Source organism: Lycorma delicatula, chromosome 8 (genome assembly GCF_047948215.1).
Source record: "Lycorma delicatula isolate Av1 chromosome 8, ASM4794821v1, whole genome shotgun sequence".
In the NCBI taxonomy this organism is placed as follows: Eukaryota; Metazoa; Arthropoda; class Insecta; order Hemiptera; family Fulgoridae; genus Lycorma; species Lycorma delicatula.
The window spans coordinates 112,082,965-112,106,627 of NC_134462.1; the positions used below are offsets into that span (position 1 = coordinate 112,082,965).

The 23,663-nt window shown below is 29.9% G+C and overlaps 1 protein-coding gene across 1 annotated transcript in view; it reads right to left on the bottom strand.

Annotated features, from left to right (window-relative positions):
* Window positions 1-2,162: 2,162 nt before the first annotated feature.
* Window positions 2,163-23,663, bottom strand: part of LOC142329280 (uncharacterized) — a 32,327-nt gene continuing 10,826 nt past the window's right edge. Inside the window, exons 3-6 of the mRNA XM_075373719.1 lie at window positions 19,217-19,587; window positions 10,506-11,628; window positions 4,396-4,564; window positions 2,163-2,776 (exon numbers count right to left, since the gene is read on the bottom strand). Of these exons, the coding sequence (XP_075229834.1) occupies window positions 2,397-2,776; window positions 4,396-4,564; window positions 10,506-11,628; window positions 19,217-19,587 (2,043 nt within the window). The 3' untranslated portion in view covers window positions 2,163-2,396. The remainder of the gene's footprint in view (window positions 2,777-4,395; window positions 4,565-10,505; window positions 11,629-19,216; window positions 19,588-23,663) is intronic.

The window sequence follows — 23,663 nt, forward strand, 5'->3', positions numbered from 1 at the left end:
AAGTATAAGTGTAATTTTTATTTTTCATTTTTTTATTTTCTGTAATTTGCTCTTGTTTTGTTAATTGTATTCTATCTGTTACTTATTTGTTTAATGTAAGCAATCTTAGATTTTAGATGATTACCTTCAAATATACATAAAATAACATCTGAATATGACCTTTATGGCTAAAATAAATCAGGTAATTATTAATATACACATGCCTAAAAACAGCATAAATAATACTATTTGGCTGTATATGCAGTACTCTGTTCCACTAAGTATGTCAACATAAAATGTATTAACAGTGCAATGTAAGAGAAAAGAAAATTTAAATAAAAAAAGAATATGTAAGGGTGGTTAGTATTAATTTTTCACAGAACAACAGATGTCATTATGCAATCATGGTAATATTTGTGTAAAAACTGAAAATTTAAAGTAAAATATAATTAAAAACAACAAATCTAATAAAATATATACATTAATTAAACATTAAAGTATAAATGCAAAGGATTGAACTGTGATAAAGAAACAAACAAATATTCAATAACCATTTACAGACAGAAATAAATAACAAGAATGAATTTCAATAGTTAAACAACAATCTAATTGTCGAATTTTAATTTTTGTTAATGCTACTAACCATTTCTCTATATGATTTTAAGTAAAGTCTAATTAATATTTAATAAACAACAAAGGTTACTTTTCTTCATTCTTTAACAACTTGACTGCCATGAGATTGCAAATTTTGTTTTGAAATTCCATTTGGAATCATGACATATTTGCCAGCCCAGGCCGTGAAAATCAAAATGGAATCTCATGTAGTACTTTCTTTCTACATGAGTGATTCCACATGGAAGCCGTGAGTGAGTGATTCCACATAAATAAGTAACCTTCTATTGATTCTTCCCGAGCTAATGATGATGTTCTCACTAGGGGTTCAGATGACAATTAGAAATGATTTTGTATACGATCAAAATAATCTTCAGGTTGGAATTAATTCAGTCATTTGTGAAACTTTATGTGAAGGAAGCGCTTTCTGGCTTTTATCTGTTTTCTGATGACGAAGTAATTTAAATGATAGTTTTTAAACTAATATATATGCAGAACAGAAAATAAATGCAGGCGAACTTATTATACAATCTAATCTAGGTTCAGCAAATGTTTACAAACTGAAAAAAAGAAGTTAAAAATTTCTTTGGAATGGTGTTTTGGATGAGGCTTGTAGAACTTCCCTCTATAGTTGTCTATTGAAGTAAATCATTTATTTTTGAAAACAACATACAAAAAATAATTATACGCAACAGATTTGACTTTTACTTCAAACTGTTCACTTTGCAAACAATGCTGAAGCTATTCCAGGTGAAAGGCTCTATAAAATTAAAGAACTAGTAATAGTAGTCCCAAAATACAACATCTGTCATGACCGAAAGAACTGTCATTGTTGATGAATCTATTGTACTTTACAAAGGCAGGTTAATTTTTAAGCAGTCTGTAAAAAAAGGCACCATTATGGTGTCAAGTTATTCAAATTATGTGTTTCTACAAGTTAAACACTTGCCATAGGAATTTATGCTGGTAAGGAGCGACTGAAAATACAAATGTATCTTCTAAAGTTTTCATGTAACTTGTAAAATCTTATTTAAATTTTGGAAGGACACTCACTATATGCTGACAACTGGTATATCAGTGTTGACCTTATACAGAGATTATTTAAAGAGAAAATACATCTTGTTGGCATATTACATGCAAACTGAAAGTTAAACCCTAAATGTGTTGGGGAAAAACTAAATACGGGGAAATCATTTCAAAGAGTACAACAAATATCTTTGTTTTAAAATGGAAGGATAGACATGACCTTCTTATGCTGAGCACAACAGATTATTTAAATTTATTGGAAGTTTCAGTTAAAAGTAAATGAAATTAAATCTAAATGTTATTATTATAAACTACGATCATATAAACTACTACAGATCATCAAATATAAAGTAATGATGGTAAATAGAAATTCTTCTAATAACTTTAGCTGTAAATTCACACAAAAAATAAAAAAATGTACATCATAAAAATCATTTGGTAGCAGCTAAAAACATATACAAATATAAAATAAGAAGCAATTTTACTTTCTAAAAATGTGTTGCATGACTGAATAGAAATCATAAAAATAAATTTTAATTGATCAAAGTAAATGTATTTGTAATCTGAATTTACATGAAGTAATAATAAATAAATAAATAAATATATATATATGATACATTTATATCTGAACCACTAATTTAAATTACTGGCTACATGACATTTAATAAGAAAAATGAAAATGAAGCAATTGATAATTCACAATAATTAACAGTAATACAATAAATACATGTAATAATAGTAATGATAACAATGATACAATATCAAACAAACAACCAGCCTCAGGAATTCGGTGGCATAAATGAGAATACATGCAACGATGGTGATGAAGAATGCTGATCATCTGGTGGTAGTGAAGGATGCTCTGAGTAATAATGTGGTGAATTCAGATAATCGATAATACGACGTGGTAATGGTAATGATGATATTAAATCACGTCTCACTACTTTTAATATGACAAACCTACACATGTGCTGTAAACTTTGTACCTGTTTAAATCTTGATACTGGATGTAACAGTTGGACTCTCATGGGGCCGTGTATCGGACGACGATGAAGAAAAAATAAATAACGGCCACTCCGTGAATGTTCAACTGCATTTTCTATGAACTCTACTATTGTATGGCTCTTGAACTTAGTGCAGCTGCCGAAGCTGAAATTACCTGTGAATTGCAACAATTCAGCATATAGGTAGTGCATAAATATCCCATTTTTGGGATTTTTAAAATAGAATAATCTTTCATTACTATTATTATACTTTTAAAAAGTAAAGAATGAATTAAATGTTTAATAAAATAAAAAGCCAATTTGTACATAAACAAACAGGTATACTAGTTTTATCAACATACAAATTAATCATCAAAACTGTTACGCGATTTTTAATCTATAACTGACTTTAAACATAGAAAAATAAAGGAACATAATGGCACATTTATGTTGATTACACCATCTTACTGTCTCCAGGTGACACTAGAGAATGAGAACAACTATTAACATATATGAACAAATACAACTTTGTAGCTAAATAGGTACATAATAAAAAATAAATATTCTTGACTTTACCTCTTTAAAAAACCAACAAAATATATAGACACTTAGAAAATGTTCAAACACTTTTAAAAATATACAGAAAACAACAATTAATGATACTAATTCACACTACTTCTAACCACCTGACTTTACACTTTTACACTTGATGAATGATTTACTCTTTTAGAAGTATGATCTACAAACGCTCAACATACTCTGGTCACCCGAAGGTCAAATAAAACTCAAAATATAAAACACGTAGTATACATAAATTTATGTGAAAATATAGTTATTGTCAATATTCTACACAAAATTAACAAAATGACACACAAAACAAAAGTACATCACTTTAACAACATAAACAAAAATGTGGAGAAAATAGGTCACAAATTTATAAATATCTGTATTAAATGTAGCCTTCAGAACAAATCATTATGAAAAGGACACAATCATCAAAGAATACAATGGTCATGGGATAGATACACTGAGCTACTCTGACTGGAACATGTTCTAAATTGGTTACACGGGACACAGCTTTTAAAAAAGATACAATTAACACTTAAAGCCCTCCACATAAATCATAATCGTACACAAACACTGGCAACAATCTTGATTTCTATATATACACAATAAATGATCCATCGTAACACTTGAAAAGATGAGATTAGCAGCAATTATCACTGAAAATATCATGAGAGTGACTGAAAACATTCTGAGTAGATTAATAAAATTTTGTTTATAAAATTTGATTTCTAACAACATACTATAAACTTTTAAATCAACATACTGTTTCAGTAAATTTCATTACAAACCATTATGACAAAAACATAGTAAACATTAATTTTGAGTTATTTGATGATTCTTCACATTTAATTATCTCAATAATATTCAAAGTATTTAAAAAAAAAAAATGATTTGCTATTCATTGATTAATTGTTAAACTATACTCACTAAATAGAGTATGTTATGGTTTTTAAATATTATTTCAAATTACAACTGTTGTAATACATCAAAACAGAATCCTTTATTTCTGTATTTATAGCACTGACAAATTTTATATTTAATAATAATTGTAATACTCACTGCTATTCTGCATACTAAAAGTAAAATATCTCAAGCTGTAAGACTTTTTCTATCAGACTCTTCAAATTACATATAAATCTATTTTTATTATTGTTTTTTTTATAACCAAATACAAAATATTAATAGTAAGCACATGACAGTAAGTACAGGATGTATAGTAAATACTCACCTTGATCATGTTCTATTCTGACATGTCGCACAACTCCGTTAAGTTTAAATGTCAGTGAAAATATGTAATGATCATCACTACTATCACGCACAATAAACGAACCATCTGGTTCATTAGACAGAATCTTTTCAGCTGTTTCACCTGATATTGGACCCCAATACCATCCATACTAAAAAAATTACAACAGATTACACAAATATCTTGGTTAAAATGAATATATAAAATAAAATAATTAAAATTTGATTCTTAAATATAAGCAAATATTCTTAAATATAAGTTTAAAACTATTATAAGAAAATAAGAGTTATAAATAATTCAAAGTTTACGAGTAAATATTAGTCATGTCATATATGCTTATGTATATTTCCATCTTAAATGTAATATTATATTTATGCTCCTTGAAAGAGTAAGTTATCAGGGTACAAAAATAGGCTGTCATATCTTTTTTAGGAGTAAAATAAAAAAATTAATAATTAGTAAATTAAAAATTGTAGCGCTTATTTGCAATTATACAAGGGTCAATAAAAAATTAAAGAGACAAATAACTGTAGAAAAATTATTTAGTGACAATAAAATCGATGCTACTTTTCAACATAATCCCTGGCTACACTTAGGCATTTGTCCAATCTTTCTGTGTGAGCTTTCTTATTCCAGTAAAGAACTGTTCACTTGATGCTACTGTTAAAGCCCTTCAGGTCCAGGAACAGGAACAGGAACAGGAAACGCAAAATCAAATCAAATTTTTTTCTTTAGTTTCAGTTTAATTCTGGATTTTACAATTTAGCATGAGTGAGGTTTCACTTAATTTACTTCATCAAAGTAATCCTTTAATCAGGCATCTTGCTTGAGTATAAAAATCCATTATTTTTTTCCTTTTTTTTATATATCATTTTTTTTTTGTAGGGTACATTATTTGGTTTATTTGCAATTTTTAATTTTTGAGTTTAATTTTTCAACAAAAATTTTTTCGTTATAATAAGATATTTATATTATATCATTCAATTGATTAATTATAATTATTATATTACAAAAAAGAAAAAAGATAATTATATTATAATACATATATTATATATAGTAATATATTTATTTAAATATAACTGTTTCTCCCTTTAATATTTAATCTTATTAAATATAATATTTTAATTTATAAGTGTTATATAAATTAAAAAAATGTATTATATAATAGATAACCTCTTATATTTAAATAAAGATTTTAATCTAATACAGATTTTTAATTTAATGCAAAATAGTTTTTGTAAAGATAATCATCTAAAATAAATTATTTAATTAAATGCATCAGTAAGATATTTAATTAAATTAAATAGGATCTTATTAAAAATAATTTTATTCATTTAAATAAACTTTAAAGTTTAAAAAACCTAAGAAATATAATTATATTAGAATAAGTATATTTAAAAATACATAATTATTAAAAAAAAAAAAAAACCTCATGGTTTATTAACTCTTTATCTTAAGTTTTAGTTTAACAAAATAATTACATATGTTTTATTTAAATATTTATTTTGGTTCTTTAAAAACAAATTTATTATTATTATTACTGTTATTTTTGAATATTAGGATTATTTATTATTTTAAGTTTATTTTTATATAAAATTAGGATAATGTTAGGGGTAGCTTTATCTTATATTTGTGTGGCTTTAAAATAAGTTTACTTTTATTTATTTGAACTACTGTTTTTTTATGTAAATTAGATAATGTTAGGGGTAGCTTTATCTTATATTTGTGTGGCTTTAAATTATCAACTTTTAAGTTTATTTTTATATATTTTGAACCATTGCTTTTTTTTAATATAAAATTAGGATAATGTTAGGGGTAGCGTTATCTTATATTTGTGTGGCTTTAAAATATCAACTTTTAAGTTTACTTTTATTTATTTGAACTACTGTTTTTTATGTAAATTAGATAATGTTAGGGGTAGCTTTATCTTATATTTGTGTGGCTTTAAATTATCAACTTTTAAGTTTATTTTTATATATTTTGAACCATTGCTTTTTTTTTAATATAAAATTAGGATAATGTTAGAGGTAGCTTTATCTTATATTTGTGTGGCTTTAAATTATCAACTTTTAAGTTTACTTTTATTTATTTGAACTACTGTTTTTTATGTAAATTAGATAATGTTAGGGGTAGCTTTATCTTATATTTCTTTATCTTAAAATTATTAGCTTTTGAGTTTATTATCTGGTTTACGCTATAATTTTTTATTTAACTTCAGTTAGGGGTAGCTTGAAGTTATATTTGCTTAAGGGAGGAGATCCTTCTTTGAGTGTATTTTGTTTTATTCATTGTTTAAAAGTGTGGGTTTAAGGTCCCTCTTAAATATATTTTTTTTAAAAATTTGATTTTTGAATTTTGTCTTCTCCTATGGAGTTGGAATGTTGACTTGATATATGAGCCGCATTCTTAACCTGGTTATTGTTGTTGAACTTGGTACCACATAAAGCCTCTTAGAAAGAACCAAACAAAACCAAAATCTGATTGTGCGACTTACATTGTAAGGTGAGTGTGCAACAACTAACTTTACTTTTAACTTTCTGTACCTTTTGTGAGGTATGGGGCAGGCATTATCAAGTAGAAGAATTTCATATTTTGAGAGAGAATTGGGAGATTTCTTCCTATTATGGGTTTCACATTATTTTCTAGTGAGTCACAATAGTACTGTTGATTGTACGTTGTTCTTCCAAGATTATTATAATAAATTGGGTCTTTTATAGTCCCAATATACTATTAACATTATTTTTACTAGCTGATTGGGTAGGTTTGAATTTTTTCCAGGTGGGCCAACTTGGATGCTTCTATTCCATACTCTGATGAATGGATTCCGGCTCAAAACGATGAATAAAAGTTTCATCACAAGTTATTATGCAAAATTAAAAACCCTTCTGCTAAAGTGTCTTCTAAGTTCTGAACGTATGTGAATTAGGATGTTGTTGTGATTTTGAATCAACTGCCTCAGAACACTTCTTGAATATATTTAATTCAGCTTACCATGGATAGTGGAATGGACAGTGCCAACACATTAAAAAAGTTTAGCAATTTCCCAAATTTTGATGCTTTCCCAAATTTAACAAATGGACTTAAGAAAGGAAAGCATTTCAGTCTCAATGAATGGAAGACCTATGGAAAAGGAAGAAATAAGAGAAGAGAGTCAAAAGGAAATGATATCTGCATGGTCCCTAGTTCGCTTGTTTGTACACAAAAAAAAGAGGAACTATAACCCCTTCTCTTTATTTATCAATTTTGTGATTCTGCTCTGATTAAGGGTTTTATATTTCCTTGATTCTTCCAGCCAAGTATAGGTACGTTTGATTCTTCCTTATATTACTAGGGTCAGGAAACACCTGACCTTTCTTAACATGATCATGTAATTCAATATCGTATCCTGATCTGAGTAATATTTTCTGTTTATCATATAATTTACTTATTTTAAAAGGAAAGCTCAAGATAAATAAAGTTACCTACTTTGAGTGCCTATATGGATAAAAACAAAGTGTCAACTTCATTACTTTTCTTCTACTAGTAACCAAGAGGAATGAGAAGATTGAAGAAAAATTTTGAAGAAGAATAACTGGACAAATAAGTAATAAAATTCCCTATCATACTGTCTAGTGGTATTGAAAATTAAGGCAGATAGTAAGACAACAGAAAAGCTAAAAATACATGAAGATGTTTTTTAAAATATTGTTTACAGTAAAATATTAGATATTTATATTAGTCAATGAGGTTTAAAATAAAAATCAAGAGAAGAGAGAAGTCATGCAAAATATATTTACTAAAATTACTAGGTTGGTCGTATTCTAAGTTACTTAGGATTATTTAATTTTATACAGAAGGGAATTAATTCTCAACTGCATTTACAATATACAACATGAAGCAAACTGATAATAAAAAGATTAGATTGAAGAAAAATCGATGAACTAATGCATCACAACACCATTCAGGTAACAGCCAATGACATAAAAGAAAAAAATTCTTTTTAATAACAATTCTTAACAATAAACAAGTAAATGACTAATCAAAAAATGCCTATTTCTTCATTAATTTTATTAATTTATTGTTCATTTATATTGAATTTATTAATTTTGTAATAGAAGGAAAAAGAGTTAAAAAAGTTTTCAGCGACAAGAAGCCTAATCTAATTCCAATGAAAATAACAATTTTACAACGGAAAATTCAATTTAATTATGAAATAAAAACTTCATCATACCCATTCTTTAAATAAAAGTGAAAAGATAGTACCATTTAACAATTTTTAATTTATTAAGTTTAGAAACAGAAACGGGACAAAATATATTTTTTATAATACTATTTCAATGCAATTGAATTAGAAGTCAAACAGCATTAAAATTAGCTGCCTAGAAAGCAATAAAATATTTAACTAATTTACTCTAATCTGTTCACAGACTTACTAAAAGTTAGTTTTGTTTATGTTTATTCCAATTTGATGGAGGATTGGACTAATATAGATTGCCAAGCATAAACAAGAAGTAGAATAAAATATTAAAAAAAAAATTTAGTAATAAAACTATTTTCTTTAAATTATTATTGTTAAAAAGCAGCGTAAGTCTTGTTGTTCAATGAGCAAAGCTGACAAACACTTTAGTTGTATGAGTAACCTACTACTGTACATGATATCAATTTTTTTTAATTATAAAATTCATATAAGATATCAATTTTTTTAATTATAAAATTCATAAATAATTTCTGAAAAAAAAGTCAATTATTGGTATTTTTTTAAATATTTTTTTTCTGTGAATAAATTCATTCAATTTAAGTATCTAGGGGAAATAATAACTTATAATTTAAATGAAAAAGTGACATGGCAAAACAGGAGAAATAAAATGATTAAATCCCAAAAATTAACTTGGTCAACATATAACAAAAAATGCCTTTCTGCTAAAACAAAACTTAAACATTATAAAACTGTAGTTCAGCCAGAAGTCACCTACGGAAGCGAGACCCTTTTCAAAATCACTCAGAAAAACAGAATTGATAAAATTCTAAAAATATAGAGAAGAATTGTCAGAACGTGTATCAATAAAAAACACCAAAAAGAAGGCCAATGGTGGATTGTGCCAGATGAGGTGGTGTATCGTGAAATAGAGCCCGTTACTGATACTATGCGGAAAAAAAGAATCTCTTTCTTTGGTCATCCCATAAGGACACCGGAATCAAGACTGTCAAGAAATATCATTGAAAAGCTCTGGTTCCAAAAGCTAGAAGTAGGATGGATCAAAGAAATTAGAGAACATTAAATAAGGAAGTCAGGGAATTTCCCTGACTGACCTACAGAATAAAACTGGAAAAATTACAAAGCTAAAAGACAAAAGCATTAGATTTAAACAAAAGACAGACAAACAGCAAAATACAACGAAGAGGGTGTTTACGGATGAAGAAAAGAAAACAAGATCAGAACGGATGAAGAAATACTGGGCAGCTCGGAAGAGTAAAATAATACACTTTTCTCAGAAAAGATCCAACTAAAATTGACTTAAGTGGTCCCATGTTGGCCGTAAAAGCATAATAGTAATAATAATAATAATATATAATCTCATTCAATGAATACCAGATAGAAATGCTACAAAGATTTAAATGAAATTACTTACAAGGGAAGGAAAACAGATGACAAAAACAAGAATACTTCATATGACAATAATGTACAATTTTGTGAGCATACACTCTTAAACTGTTCAATATTGGTTTGCTAATGATGTATGGATAAATACAGGAAACTAAAAAAACAACTTCTGTAACTTTTAATATGATCTATAATAAAAAATAAATTATATACAAAAGATAAATCATTGAAAAATATCAAGAAATAAGAAAAATAGAACATTTTAATAAATTAGATTTAGAAACTTTCTATTGCACTGAATTTAGTAGCGTAAACTAATAGAGAAAGAAACAAATCATGGCTTCCCACATCACCTTCACCAGGACATCTCTCCAATGTAGCCATGATTTCTGAAGTTAATAAAGAAAAAAATAAGCAAGAAAAATATGAAATGTTAAAAAATATTTTGTAAAACCTCTAGCAACAGATAAAGCACATGTTTAATACTTATGAAAAATGTGTTAATACTTACATCTTTAACTTTTTCAATACTAGAAGCAAAATCCATTGCAGTTTCTTCTTCAACTAGCTGCAAATCAACTTCAGTTGATGTTTCTTCACCATCATCTTCATCCCCTTCTTCTTCTTCATCATCATCATCATCACCACTCACATTGTCTTCATTATCATTATTCTTTCTATTTTTTTTACTATGATTATTATTACTATTATTTTTGTGCGAAGGTAAAGGCGGTAAAGCTCTTTTCGTGAAAGGTGGTGGACAGTTTCCACTTCTAGAACTAACACCAAGAACTAAAACAGTATCAGCAACATTATGATGACACTGAGATGATACTTCACTTCTTTTAAACTTAAATATATTACATAACGTCTGTTTTAACGTATAGGAAAAACTATTTTTAGTACAACCTGAGCCTTGCGATTTATTACTATTATCACTTGAAACAACTGGATGGTGGTGTTTCTTTGATTTGATTTCATTTTTTGAAATTATATCACCGATATTATTTTTATTATTGTCACTGTTGTTGTTGTTATTGTTATTATTAACACCGTTATTATTATTATTATTGAACAAACTAACATCGGGTTCAATATTAAAAGATTTACTTTTTCTATTCTTTATACTTATTGTAAATGTATTTTTAGAATTACGTGTTTTCCTATTATTAGTCACAGTCTGTTTTTTATTATTACTACTACAATCAGTCACTCGTGACACATCTCCATTCATTGTGCGACCCCCAATAGTCCTTAAACTATCACCAGTAGTGCTGTTTGACAATGTGCCATTTGCAACAGCTGTGCGTTGTTCTCCATCATGATGAGGATGTGTAGAAGCTGATGAATATAGATTATGAAGGAACTGTCTTACTTCCTGTAGTGTCATATGTATTGGTTCAGTACAATGAGTTCGACTGCTGATGCGACCTGACATGCTAGTGCCCGGTAAACTATGCCTTTTATTATCGACTGGTGTCGGACAACTCTGCAGTTCCATTGAACAATCTGTAATTAACCTGTTGGTTGGCTGTGCAGCAATATTACTGTCAAATTTTGAATTTATAGTAGCATTATTATTTGTGAAAGCTGATGATGTATCAGCAGTATTTCTTCTACGTTTTCGATGATGCCTGAACAAAAGATACAAAGAAATTATTAGACTTAAATTAAACCACAATAGTGTTAATAAAAGTAACTTATGAAATGTAGTCAGTAATGAATCCTAAATACAGATGAATCACCCCATGTTCATAACACTAAAATACAAAGCCACATAAAATACTAACACTGACTGAGCTGTATTAACTGCACCACATAGTCTATCACTAACATACAATACAAATTAATTCATAATACATTAAGAAATATTTAAACATTATTTTATGGTAGTTTGATGAATAATAAAAAATTGAATATGGAATAACCATTTGTGTAAACAGGTGTTTATAAAACTGCGTAATTCCACTTTTCTGTATGGTAAGTACTTTCCAGCGCTAACATTTATGTGAGGTTTACAAACCACTTTTAAACAAGTTAAAATTTTTATTGTACATTAATTAATAAATTACTGTAATGTATTTAATTTTTAATTTACGAACATAATTAATTCCCCCTGAAATTCTTCTTTTTTTTCTAAGAATACATACTTGCCAATGGTTAGAATATTTCAAAAATCTCTCTCTGTATATATAATATTATTATTTTATAATTAACAAATTTCATTCTACCAGCAGAATACATTTTATTCATATAAATACAATAAACAAAAATATATAATTATGCTGATCACACAAGAGAAAATAAACACTTATCTTTGCAAAAGTATTTAATGAAGATTATAAAGAGTGTACAGCAGCAAGACAAAAACCTAAAATTTTAGCAAAGTAAAAAAAAATATCTTATTTGATTATTAAAATTGAAAATACAACAAATTTCTCAGAGTAGAAAACAATTCAGGTAAATCTTACCATATGTCTATTTATAAAGATATCATTTCATTCAATGCTTTTATTCTAGTGGTTTAGTAAAACTTGTATAAAGTAACATGAGGGTTATTCCTAATCCTAATAAATATATATATGAGTTTATGATATTTTTTATGAATATTATTTTATATATAAATATTATCAAAAGATAAATTAATATAAAAACAAAAACCAATAACTCTTTCATCTGTTACAATACTGATTTAATAGATTTATATCTAGAAGTTATTAAATTCAACCTCTACCAGAGATTACACAAATTTATAGCAGTGTATGCCTTAGCGTAGATAGATACGTTATTTAAAATAATTTAATTGGTAAATTTTAACTTTTAAAGGCTTGTTTTTTTATCAATAAGTACTTAGATTTATATTTCATCTCTAGTAATTGCTTATTAAATATGCAAAGATGTTTTAATTATTTTTCTATGTTTATAAGTTTTTAGAAATGCAGTAGGGGGATGATAAAAGGCTAAAATATTGATCCAATTTAATATTACTTCATACTTATTTTATTATGCAAGATATTTAAATAGTACAAATATATTTATACTTAACTAAACTCACAGGTTGGTTTTGATTCAAATACTAAAAACATAGCATTTCAAAATAATATACATATAGGGTGATTCAAAGAAATGGGAAATTTTGAAAGTTGTGTTGGTAGCCGTGGGCGATTGGTGCCACTTGATAAGTGGCGCCAGCCTCTCTAACCTAACCCGCCATTTAGTTGTCATGGATCCTTGGAGTGGTGCGCAATATGCATTTGCTATGAAAGTGTTTTACAAAAACAATGACAGTGTGGAGGAAGCGCGTAGAGAATTTCGCCGTCATTTTAATCTGGGACGGCACGACCGTGTTCCATCAGCACATACAATTAAAACATGGATATCTAATTTTGAGGAAACCGGTTCAGCAATGAAAAAGAAACCTCCAGGCCGTGAGCGAACCGTCCGTACACCACAGAATGTTCAAGCTTTACAGGATGCTGTCACACGAAGTCCACATCGGTCAATCCGTCGTCTCTCAGTATCTTTACAATTGCATAGTTCAAGTGTTCGAAGAATGTTAGTGAAGGACTTGCAATTCCATCCATACAAGTTGCAGATCGTCCAGGAACTGAAACCGAACGATGCAGTTCTGCGAGCACAATTCTGTAATGTAATGCTTCAGAAGATAAATGATATTGAAGAGTTTGTTCACAAACTGTGGATGTCAGATGAAGCGCATTTCCACCTCAGTGGATTTGTTAACAAGCAAAATTTCAGATACTGGGCACAAGAAAATCCTACGCAGCTACACCAGCGGCCGTTGCACAGCCAGAAAGTGACCGTGTGGTGTGCTATGTCATCTTGCGGTGTTATAGGCCCTTATTTTTTTGAGGATGACAACGGTCTTGCGATTAAAGTGACGTCGGCTCGTTACGTAGCCGTGCTTGAAACCTTTGTTGTGGAATAACAAAAGAGATTTCCACCGATTCTTAATATAGCCTGGTTTCAACAAGACGGAGCAACATCACATACTGCACGAATATCGATGGCAGCTGTACGCCGATTGTTTGGACAACGTGTCATTTCACGAAATGGTGACATTAGATGGCCTCCCAGATGCCTGATCTCTCAGCTTGCGATTACTTTTTGTGGGGTCACCTTAAAAGCAAAGTGTTCCACAGTAGACCTGCTACATCGGAAGAACTAAAGGCAAAGATCCAAGAAGCAATTGCGAAAATTCCAGTTAACGAAGAGACCGCGTGAGTGTTTACGTAGAAGAGGAGGTCACCTGCAAGATGTCATCTTTAAAAAATAAACTAAAATGTATGTATACTAAAATGGCAACATTTGTACAATGAAATAAAATTCATTTTCTAACAAAAATTTTTCATTAACGTTATTTAATTTCTAAAATTTCCTGTTTCTTTGAATCACCTGTATATATATATATATATATATATATATATATATTAATTAAGCACTATAGAGAAAGTATTTATACCTCATTAATTCTATCAAAGTTTTATATGAAATTAAATTATGCATATTAATACTTGTTATGTACAATGCAGCCACTATGAAAATTTTAATTATCTCTTCTGTGCTAATTTAACCTTCTCTCATCACAATGATCCGTGCTTGATTAGCGCTCCGCGAAAATATGTTGGTATCTGATTACCTCCCTTCATAGTCTTATGCTACCCCTTGTGAAAAAAATTACAGTACATTAAAGAGATTTAACAGATTCTGACAAAAAAAAGTTACAATTGGATATTTTTTATGTCTGTAATAAAAAAAAATTGAAACAGTACAAAAATTACGATAATTTAATTGCAGAATTTTTTTTGCGCATTTCTACTGCGTTTTTTATTAGCAAATTTTTTTTTTTTTTGCTTTATGTTTATGAAACATTGTTTCATGATTTTAAAAATAATAATTTCAAGCAAATCGGTTGAAAATTGGGCAAAATATGATGAAAAACCCGTGTCATAAATCACAGATTAGTAACATATGTTAAGTGAAAGTAGATTCAGAAAAGTACATTTTATAAAAATACCCACCACTGAAAAAGGTATTCAGATTGACAAAAAAAAATTTTTATTGTATAGTGTTATTCATTACAAATAGTTATGTGTTACATGTTTACCGATATCATTTGTCAGAAAAGATATTTAGAGATCTCAAGTAAAAGTGACGTATTTATGACCACAAATTCCTTTTTTTTTTGTGTGTGCCGTATATCATAATTTATTATGTGTTTCAATACATTGATATGTTGCTACTAAGATAAGCTATTTTTGTAAATAATAAATAAATCCATAATCATAATAGCAATTATAATACACAAGTCACACACACATAAACACAAGCACATTTCTGAGAAAAAATGGTCATATTCTTTCTAGTCTAAATAAAGCAGTTTACATCGTATAACCGTCGTTCAAATTGTGTAATAAAACTGATTCCTTTGTGAATATAAAACAAAATAACTGAATTAGATGCAATAAAAAATGATTTTGTAACAGCGTTTTAAAACAGGCGCCGTACCATAACCAGTTCCAGACTAAACGATCTGAAAAGGTTAAATAAAAATATCCCTCCTTGTAATCTGCCTGATTATAAATATTATATTTTTATTCTAGTTATGAAAGGAGTACTGCCTCTAACATTTTTTCCTTCCACTTATTTGAATGTCACGTTTGTAAAAAAATAACATGAACATTATTTATTTATATAATTTTGAAAAACTTGTTAAAAATAATCTTTAAAATAATTTTTTAGAACAAGTTGAATAAAATTAGTGGATCGACTTTCTCAGTTCTTTTAGAATGCAGCAATATCAAGGCTGACTTTTGATTTATTAGATTTTAAAACAGTGTATCCAACATAAGCAGAAAAAATTGTACTATTTTTTAAAAATTGCAGCTATTTTTTAAAATTATTTATCTAATTTTAATACAGTAATATGATTTAAAAATATTTAAATAGAAGAGATACAACAAAAAAACATTGAAAAGAACTGATAAGAAAACATGGATTATAAATGAAATATAAATATAACAAAATAACTGTAACAAATTATAAAAATGTATGATGGATAAAGGTTAGTATGTAGTATGTTATCAACATACTAATCCTATAATAAAACATTAAAAAAATTTTCAATTTTAAGAAATATAATATAAAAGGGGTTTTAAATTACCATATATGTACACTCTGATAACTATTCTGCTTTGTAAATGGTTTTACATGAAAAAGAGACAAAAATTTGAATACAGAAATATAGCAACTGATATGTTTAAACAAATCATTTAGATTTGTCTCTGTTTTGAAATACGCTCTAGCTCTGATTTGTAGTTTCATTATCAGTTAAAAAATATTTATGAATCAATTGCACAAATTACAAACATTAAAATTTTATAAAAATAATTACATACTACCTGAACCGTAACATATAGTACAGTTAACAAGTTCAGTGCCAAGGGCGCCTCTATGGCGACCAATGGGCTATCATCTCGCCACCCGATAGTGCTGTAGAGGCTCTGTGCAAACCTTCCTTTATAGCAGATAGTCTTTTGGCCATACAGTTAAACTTTGTTTCTTTTTGTGGCGTGTTACTTTTGCTTATAAAGAATGTGCATTTGTACTGGTCTGAGTTTTTTCTTATTTTTTGAGTATGGCTGATGATCAAATTGAGGTTCCTTTACAACCAAACAGAACAAGTTTATCAGCACAAAAAGTTATGATAGATGATGAACTGAAAGTAATTTTGGAGTTGGTAGTGACAATCATTTTGATAGGGATAACGACCTAAATTATTGCTGGAGACAGTATTGTTGGAGTCGGTGGGACTCCTGAGCCTAAGTGGAATGGTGCCTTAGGTAAGAGAATGAACAAAAGACCAAACCAGTAGAAATGGTTCTCTCATTAGAGTGGTAAACAAACAAGTTATGATCAAGTCACCCTGCTTGGGCAGGGTGCCCTGGGAATGGCATAACTGGGCCCAGAATTACCCCCATCCTCTCAGTTAGAGGCAGATAAGAAGGAATAAAAATAAAGATCCAACCGGCAGCCCATACAGCTGGTATGTGGGGAGGGCCTTAAAGGACATCCCCTGTGCTGAGAGATACTCCTCTGTAGGGTGCAGTATAAGGGTGATGAAAAGAAAGGAGTTTGTGATATGACATACTGCCAAAAAAGTGGAAAAAGTTTTCAAAGAATGAAACAAAGTGCTTCCTTGGACAGGCAACTCCCCAGACACACACCTAGTTGAAAATATTTGGGCAATAGTCAAAAAATTAATTGTCCACAAATGTTGACCTCATTAAAGCAATAATATTGGTGTGGTTTCACGATGAAGAAATATAAAAAAATGGGTAGTACACTTGCTAAATTGATGCAAAATCATGTATGTGAAATGATTAAGAATAAAGGAGGGCTTATTAATAACTAAATATTCATTAATTGTACAGGTATGATTCATTTCTAAATAAATTACTTTTTATTAAATAATACCTGTGTTCGGATAATTTGCATGCTACTATATGTATATATAGTGTATATATATACTATATATACATATAGTAGCATGCAAATTAAGTGACAGCTAAAATGTAACATACATATAACATAACAGGAAAATATGTACAAAACAAAAAAACAAAATATGTACAAAATGACAGGTGGTGCCATCTTATGGAATCATATTAACATTCCAAAACTCATTGACTCATGCCCTGTCATTTTCTGTCCTTTGGCATGGATGAGTGCTATGGAGTTGAATATGCAAGCTGTGCCGTTTAAACAACATCCAGTGACTGAATTTTTAATAGCGGAAAAAATAAAAGCTAACGATGTTCATCGTTGTCTAAAAGCCATATATGGAGATGAAATGGTTGTTCAAAGTAAGTGAGCAATAAAATTTTGTGTATTAGAAGCTGGTAAAACAAATACTGAGGATGTATCTCACACTGGTTGACTGGTTTCTGTGATTGATGAGAATCAATCACAGAGATAGCTGAAATGTTTAAAAATAACTGTCACAATCACACAATAAATCGAAAGTAGAAATAGGATACATTATTGCGCTTTGGGCTACTGTAAAACCTGTTCATGGTGGGTGCCATACAAACTTACAAAAAAGAACAGATAATGAAAGAAACGAGAACAGCTTCTGAAATTTTATCAAGGTAAAGGAAATGACTTTCTTTTTACTATTGTGATAAGAGATGAAACTTAGGAAACTTATAACAATAAAAAAACTCAAAACACCACACAGCAAAAAAACTTCTTTATAGTAGTATTCTGGGATTTCAAATACATGTATGTGACTGAATACCTGGTACCCAGATTGTCCGTAAATTCTGTTCTACATATAGAAGTTAAAAAACTATGAGATATGTGTATTATATTCAACAATCCATGTTCAGCTGATATGTATGCAACACAACAATACTCATAAGTGAAGAGCAACCGCTGAGGCTCTAATGAAGTTGAATTTTTAATCTATTCCATATTGAAATAATAAAACTAATGGCTTCACTGAATAACTTTATTATTAATAATCATTTCCATGTAATAAACAATGCAACCAATTTACAAGAATGAAATGAAAAAAATCTGAAGTCAAATATACATATGTATTTAATAATCAAGTAATGTTATCTTTCTTTCTTTTTCATGTATAAATGTAAATGAATTGTAGTCTTGTATAGTGTCAGGTCGACTGTTCCTGAGATGTGTGGTTATAAGTAATGCTATTTGTGGTTTATTATCATAGTTAAACAGCATTTGAGGATTCTTTCTTAATTCAACATTCCACATCCTCAAAACTCACCAGATTTAGTGCGATGTGATTTTCACTTCTTTCCACAATTACAAAAGAATATTAAGTGAATTCATTTCACAATGGATGCAAATTGAAGGTTGCAGTGAGGTTATGAATAAAGGAAAGGATGCCAATATTCTTCATTGACAGAATGAGAAAACTGGTTGACCATTAGAAGAAATGTGTAGCTGTAGATGAAAAAATAAATAAATTTTTGTAGCTAATAGAATGTATCTCTTTTCATTTGCAAGTTATGAGTGATTATGGATTACATTTCAATCACTCCTCATATATATATATATATATATATATATATATATATATCTGAATGTAATATTTTCTGTATGAAATTCATGCAAATAATATATATGTACAAAAACAGAATTATATTGCTAATAATATTAGTGAAAACTGACCGATGTTGCCGTTTAGGTCTCTGAGGACATGATGGACGCAGAGAGTCAACAGGTAACGTGTAAATATCACTGTCTAAAGGTACATTATACATATCTAAGACATCATGAGACATAGCTGATGTTATAAAACTAGAATCATCTGCTTTATTAGCAGTGGGTACCGATAAGGAATTGTGTGAAGATGACAGTCTAGAGTTTAATGAGTTGCGAGAAGCTGGACGCCGAGAAGATGATTGAGGTTCTGGTGTACAACATAACCTTGATGAATATTCTTTTTCAGATCGGTTCACTGCTTCACCCACTATTTGATCAACTAATCCTTCTGCAAGCTCTTCTAAACTGTTATGACTCATCATTGGCACTGGTACATCCTGTAAATAAACACATACAATCAATAAATGAAATAGAAAAGAAATACACATCCATCCAATTTAATTCATTTGACCATTAAATCAATAAATAAATCTTTAAAGGCTGTAAGGTCAAAAATATTTCACATTCCAGACACAACACTTAACTAGGACCTATTTGGAAAATTTCACCTTCTGAAACAGTTTTAAGTTAATTTTACTTTATTATAATTCAACAGATGAATATTATTATTTAGTAATAACAGTCTTGAAAAACAGAGTCCAGGTCAAATCCTTTAGAAAGAGGGAAGGTAATGGAGGAAATTTCAGTAAACGAATAATCATAATGTGACCACCTAATGAAAATCTGACTGAATGGTTGACAGTACAGTAGGAGGCTTTTATAAAAAAATTCTGAAAATGGGTGATTTTCCTTAAAGAAATCCTTGAAATACATTTTGAGTGGTTCTTTAATTTCTAGAGGAAAAGTAATTTGTTATAAAATTTATTTCAACTAGTCAACAGAAAATTATTGATCAGTATTGTGCTGCTGCAATCTTGCACGGAAATGTGGATCAGACAATCCACTATCTACCTGGATGGTTTTGAAATACTACTTTGCATGGGCTTGTTTTGTGGTCCTTTATGTGGGTAAATTTTTAGATTTTTTCTCACTAATAACCGCTTTCTCTTAATATTTTTCCATAAGATTTATTTGGATTTTGACATGAAGTCCACCGCACAGGAACCTGTGTGGAGTTAGTGCACGTTTCATATCGGAATGGTAATGTGATAGTAGGTCTAACTAAGGATCTGTCTGGGTGACACTATTTCTAATCTGATTACGGCTATACAAACAAGCCAACCTGGGCCTAAAATTATTACCAGATACATTAAAGTTTCCTAATGCTGTACAATTTTTTTTTTTTTTTTTTTTTTGTCTTCAGTCATTTGACTGGTTTGATGCAGCTCTCCAAGATTCCCTATCTAGTGCTAGTCGTTTCATTTCAGTATACCCTCTACATCCTACATCCCCAACAATTTGTTTTACATACTCCAAACGTGGCCTGCCTACACAATTTTTCCCTTCTACCTGTCCTTCCAATATTAAAGCGACTATTCCAGGATGCCTTAGTATGTGGCCTATAAGTCTGTCTCTTCTTTTAACTATATTCTTCCAAATGCTTCTTTCTTCATCTATTTGCCGCAATACCTCTTCATTTGTCACTTTATCCACCCATCTGATTTTTAACATTCTCCTATAGCACCACATTTCAAAAGCTTCTAATCTTTTCTTCTCAGATACTCCGATTGTCCAAGTTTCACTTCCATATAAAGCGACACTCCAAACATACACTTTCAAAAATCTTTTCCTGACATTTAAATTCATTTTTGATGTAAACAAATTATATTTCTTACTGAAGGCTCGTTTAGCTTGTGCTATTCGGCATTTTATATCGCTCCTGCTTCGTCCATCTTTAGTAATTTTACTTCCCAAATAACAAAATTCTTCTACCTCCATAATCTTTTCTCCTCCTATTTTCACATTCAGGGGTCCATCTTTGTTATTTCTACTACATTTTATTACTTTTGTTTTGTTCTTGTTTATTTTCATGCGATAGTTCTTGCGTAGGACTTCATCTATGCCATTCATTGTTTCTTCTAAATCCTTTTTACTCTCGGCTAGAATTACTATATCATCAGCAAATCGTAGCATCTTTATCTTTTCACCTTGTACTGTTACTCCGAATCTAAATTGTTCTTTAATATCATTAACTGCTAGTTCCATGTAAAGATTAAAAAGTAACGGAGATAGGGAACATCCTTGTCGGACTCCCTTTCTTATTAGGGCTTCTTTCTTATGTTCTTCAATTGTTATTGTTGCTGTTTGGTTCCTGTACATGTTAGCAATTGTTCTTCTATCTCTGTATTTGAACCCTAATTTTTTTAAAATGCTGAACATTTTATTCCAATCTACGTTATCGAAAGCCTTTTCTAGGTCTATAAACGCCAAGTATGTTGGTTTGTTTTTCTTTAATCTTCCTTCTACTATTAATCTGAGGCCTAAAATTGCTTCCCTTGTCCCTATACTTTTCCTGAAACCAAATTGGTCTTCTCCTAACACTTCTTCCACTCTCCTCTCAATTCTTCTGTATAAAATTCTAGTTAAGATTTTTGATGCATGACTAGTTAAACTAATTGTTCTGTATTCTTCACATTTATCTGCCCCTGCTTTCTTTGGTATCATAACTATAACACTTTTTTTGAAGTCTGACGGAAATTCCCCTTTTTCATAAATATTACACACCAGTTTGTATAATCTATCAATCGCTTCCTCACCTGCACTGCGCAGTAATTCTACAGGTATTCCGTCTATTCCAGGAGCCTTTCTGCCATTTAAATCTTTTAATGCTCTCTTAAATTCAGATCTCAGTATTGTTTCTCCCATTTCATCCTCCTCAACTTCCTCTTCTTCCTCTATAACACCATTTTCTAATTCATTTCCTCCGTATAACTCTTCAATATATTCCACCCATCTATCGACTTTACCTTTCGTATTATATATTGGTGTACCATCTTTGTTTAACACATTATTAGATTTTAATTTATGTACCCCAAAATTTTCCTTAACTTTCCTGTATGCTCCGTCAATTTTACCAATGTTCATTTCTCTTTCCACTTCTGAACACTTTTCTTTAATCCACTCTTCTTTCGCCAGTTTGCATTTCCTATTTATAGCATTTCTTAATTGCCGATAGTTCCTTTTACTTTCTTCATCATTAGCATTCTTATATTTTCTACGTTCATCCATCAGCTGCAATATATCGTCTGAAACCCAAGGTTTTCTACCAGTTCTCTTTATTCCGCCTAAGTTTGCTTCAGCTGATTTAAGAATTTCCTTTTTAACATTCTCCCATTCTTCTTCTACATTTTCTACCATATCTTTTTTACTCAGACCTCTTGCGATGTCCTCCTCAAAAATCTTCTTTACCTCCTCTTCCTCAAGCTTCTCTAAATTCCACCGATTCATCTGACAACTTTTCTTCAGGTTTTTAAACCCCAATCTACATTTCATTATCACCAAATTATGGTCGCTATCAATGTCTGCTCCAGGGTAAGTTTTGCAGTCAACGAGTTGATTTCTAAATCTTTGCTTAACCATGATATAATCTATCTGATACCTTCCAGTATCGCCTGGCTTTTTCCAAGTGTATATTCTTCTATTATGATTTTTAAATTGGGTGTTGGCAATTACTAAATTATACTTCGTGCAAAATTCTATAAGTCGGTCCCCTCTTTCATTCCTTTTGCCCAGCCCATATTCACCCACTATATTTCCTTCCTTGCCTTTTCCAATGCTTGCATTCCAATCTCCAACTATTATTAAATTTTCATCTCCCTTTACGTGTTTAATTGCTTCATCAATCTCTTCGTATACACACTCTACCTCATCATCATCATGGGCGCTTGTAGGCATATAAACGTTAACAATCGTTGTCGGTTTAGGTTTTGATTTTATCCTTATTACAATGATTCTATCGCTATGCGTTTTGAAATACTCCACTCTCCTCCCTATCTTCTTGTTCATCACGAAACCTACTCCTGCCTGCCCATTATTTGACGCTGAGTTAATTACTCTAAAATCACCTGACCAAAAGTCGCCTTCCTCTTCCCACCGAACCTCACTAATTCCTACTATATCCACATTCACCCTATCCATTTCCCTTTTTAAATTTTCTAGCCTACCAACCTTTTTTAAGCTTCTAACATTCCACGCTCCGACTCGTAGAATGTTATTTTTTAATTTTCTGGTGACCCCTTCCTTAGTAGTCCCCACCCGGAGATCCGAACGGGGGACTATTTTACCTCCGGAATATTTTACCAAGGAAGGCGCCTCCATTGTTGCTATGTGAAAATGCAGAGAGCCACATTTTCTTGGAAAAAAAGCAGCTGTAGTTTTCCATTGCTTTCAGCTGCGCAGTACTCAGAGGACTGAGTGATGTTGATACGGCCGTTTAAGTCATTGTGACTCACGCCCCTAACAACTACTGAAAGAGCTGCTGCCCTCTTTCAGGAATCATTCCTTAGTCTGGCTC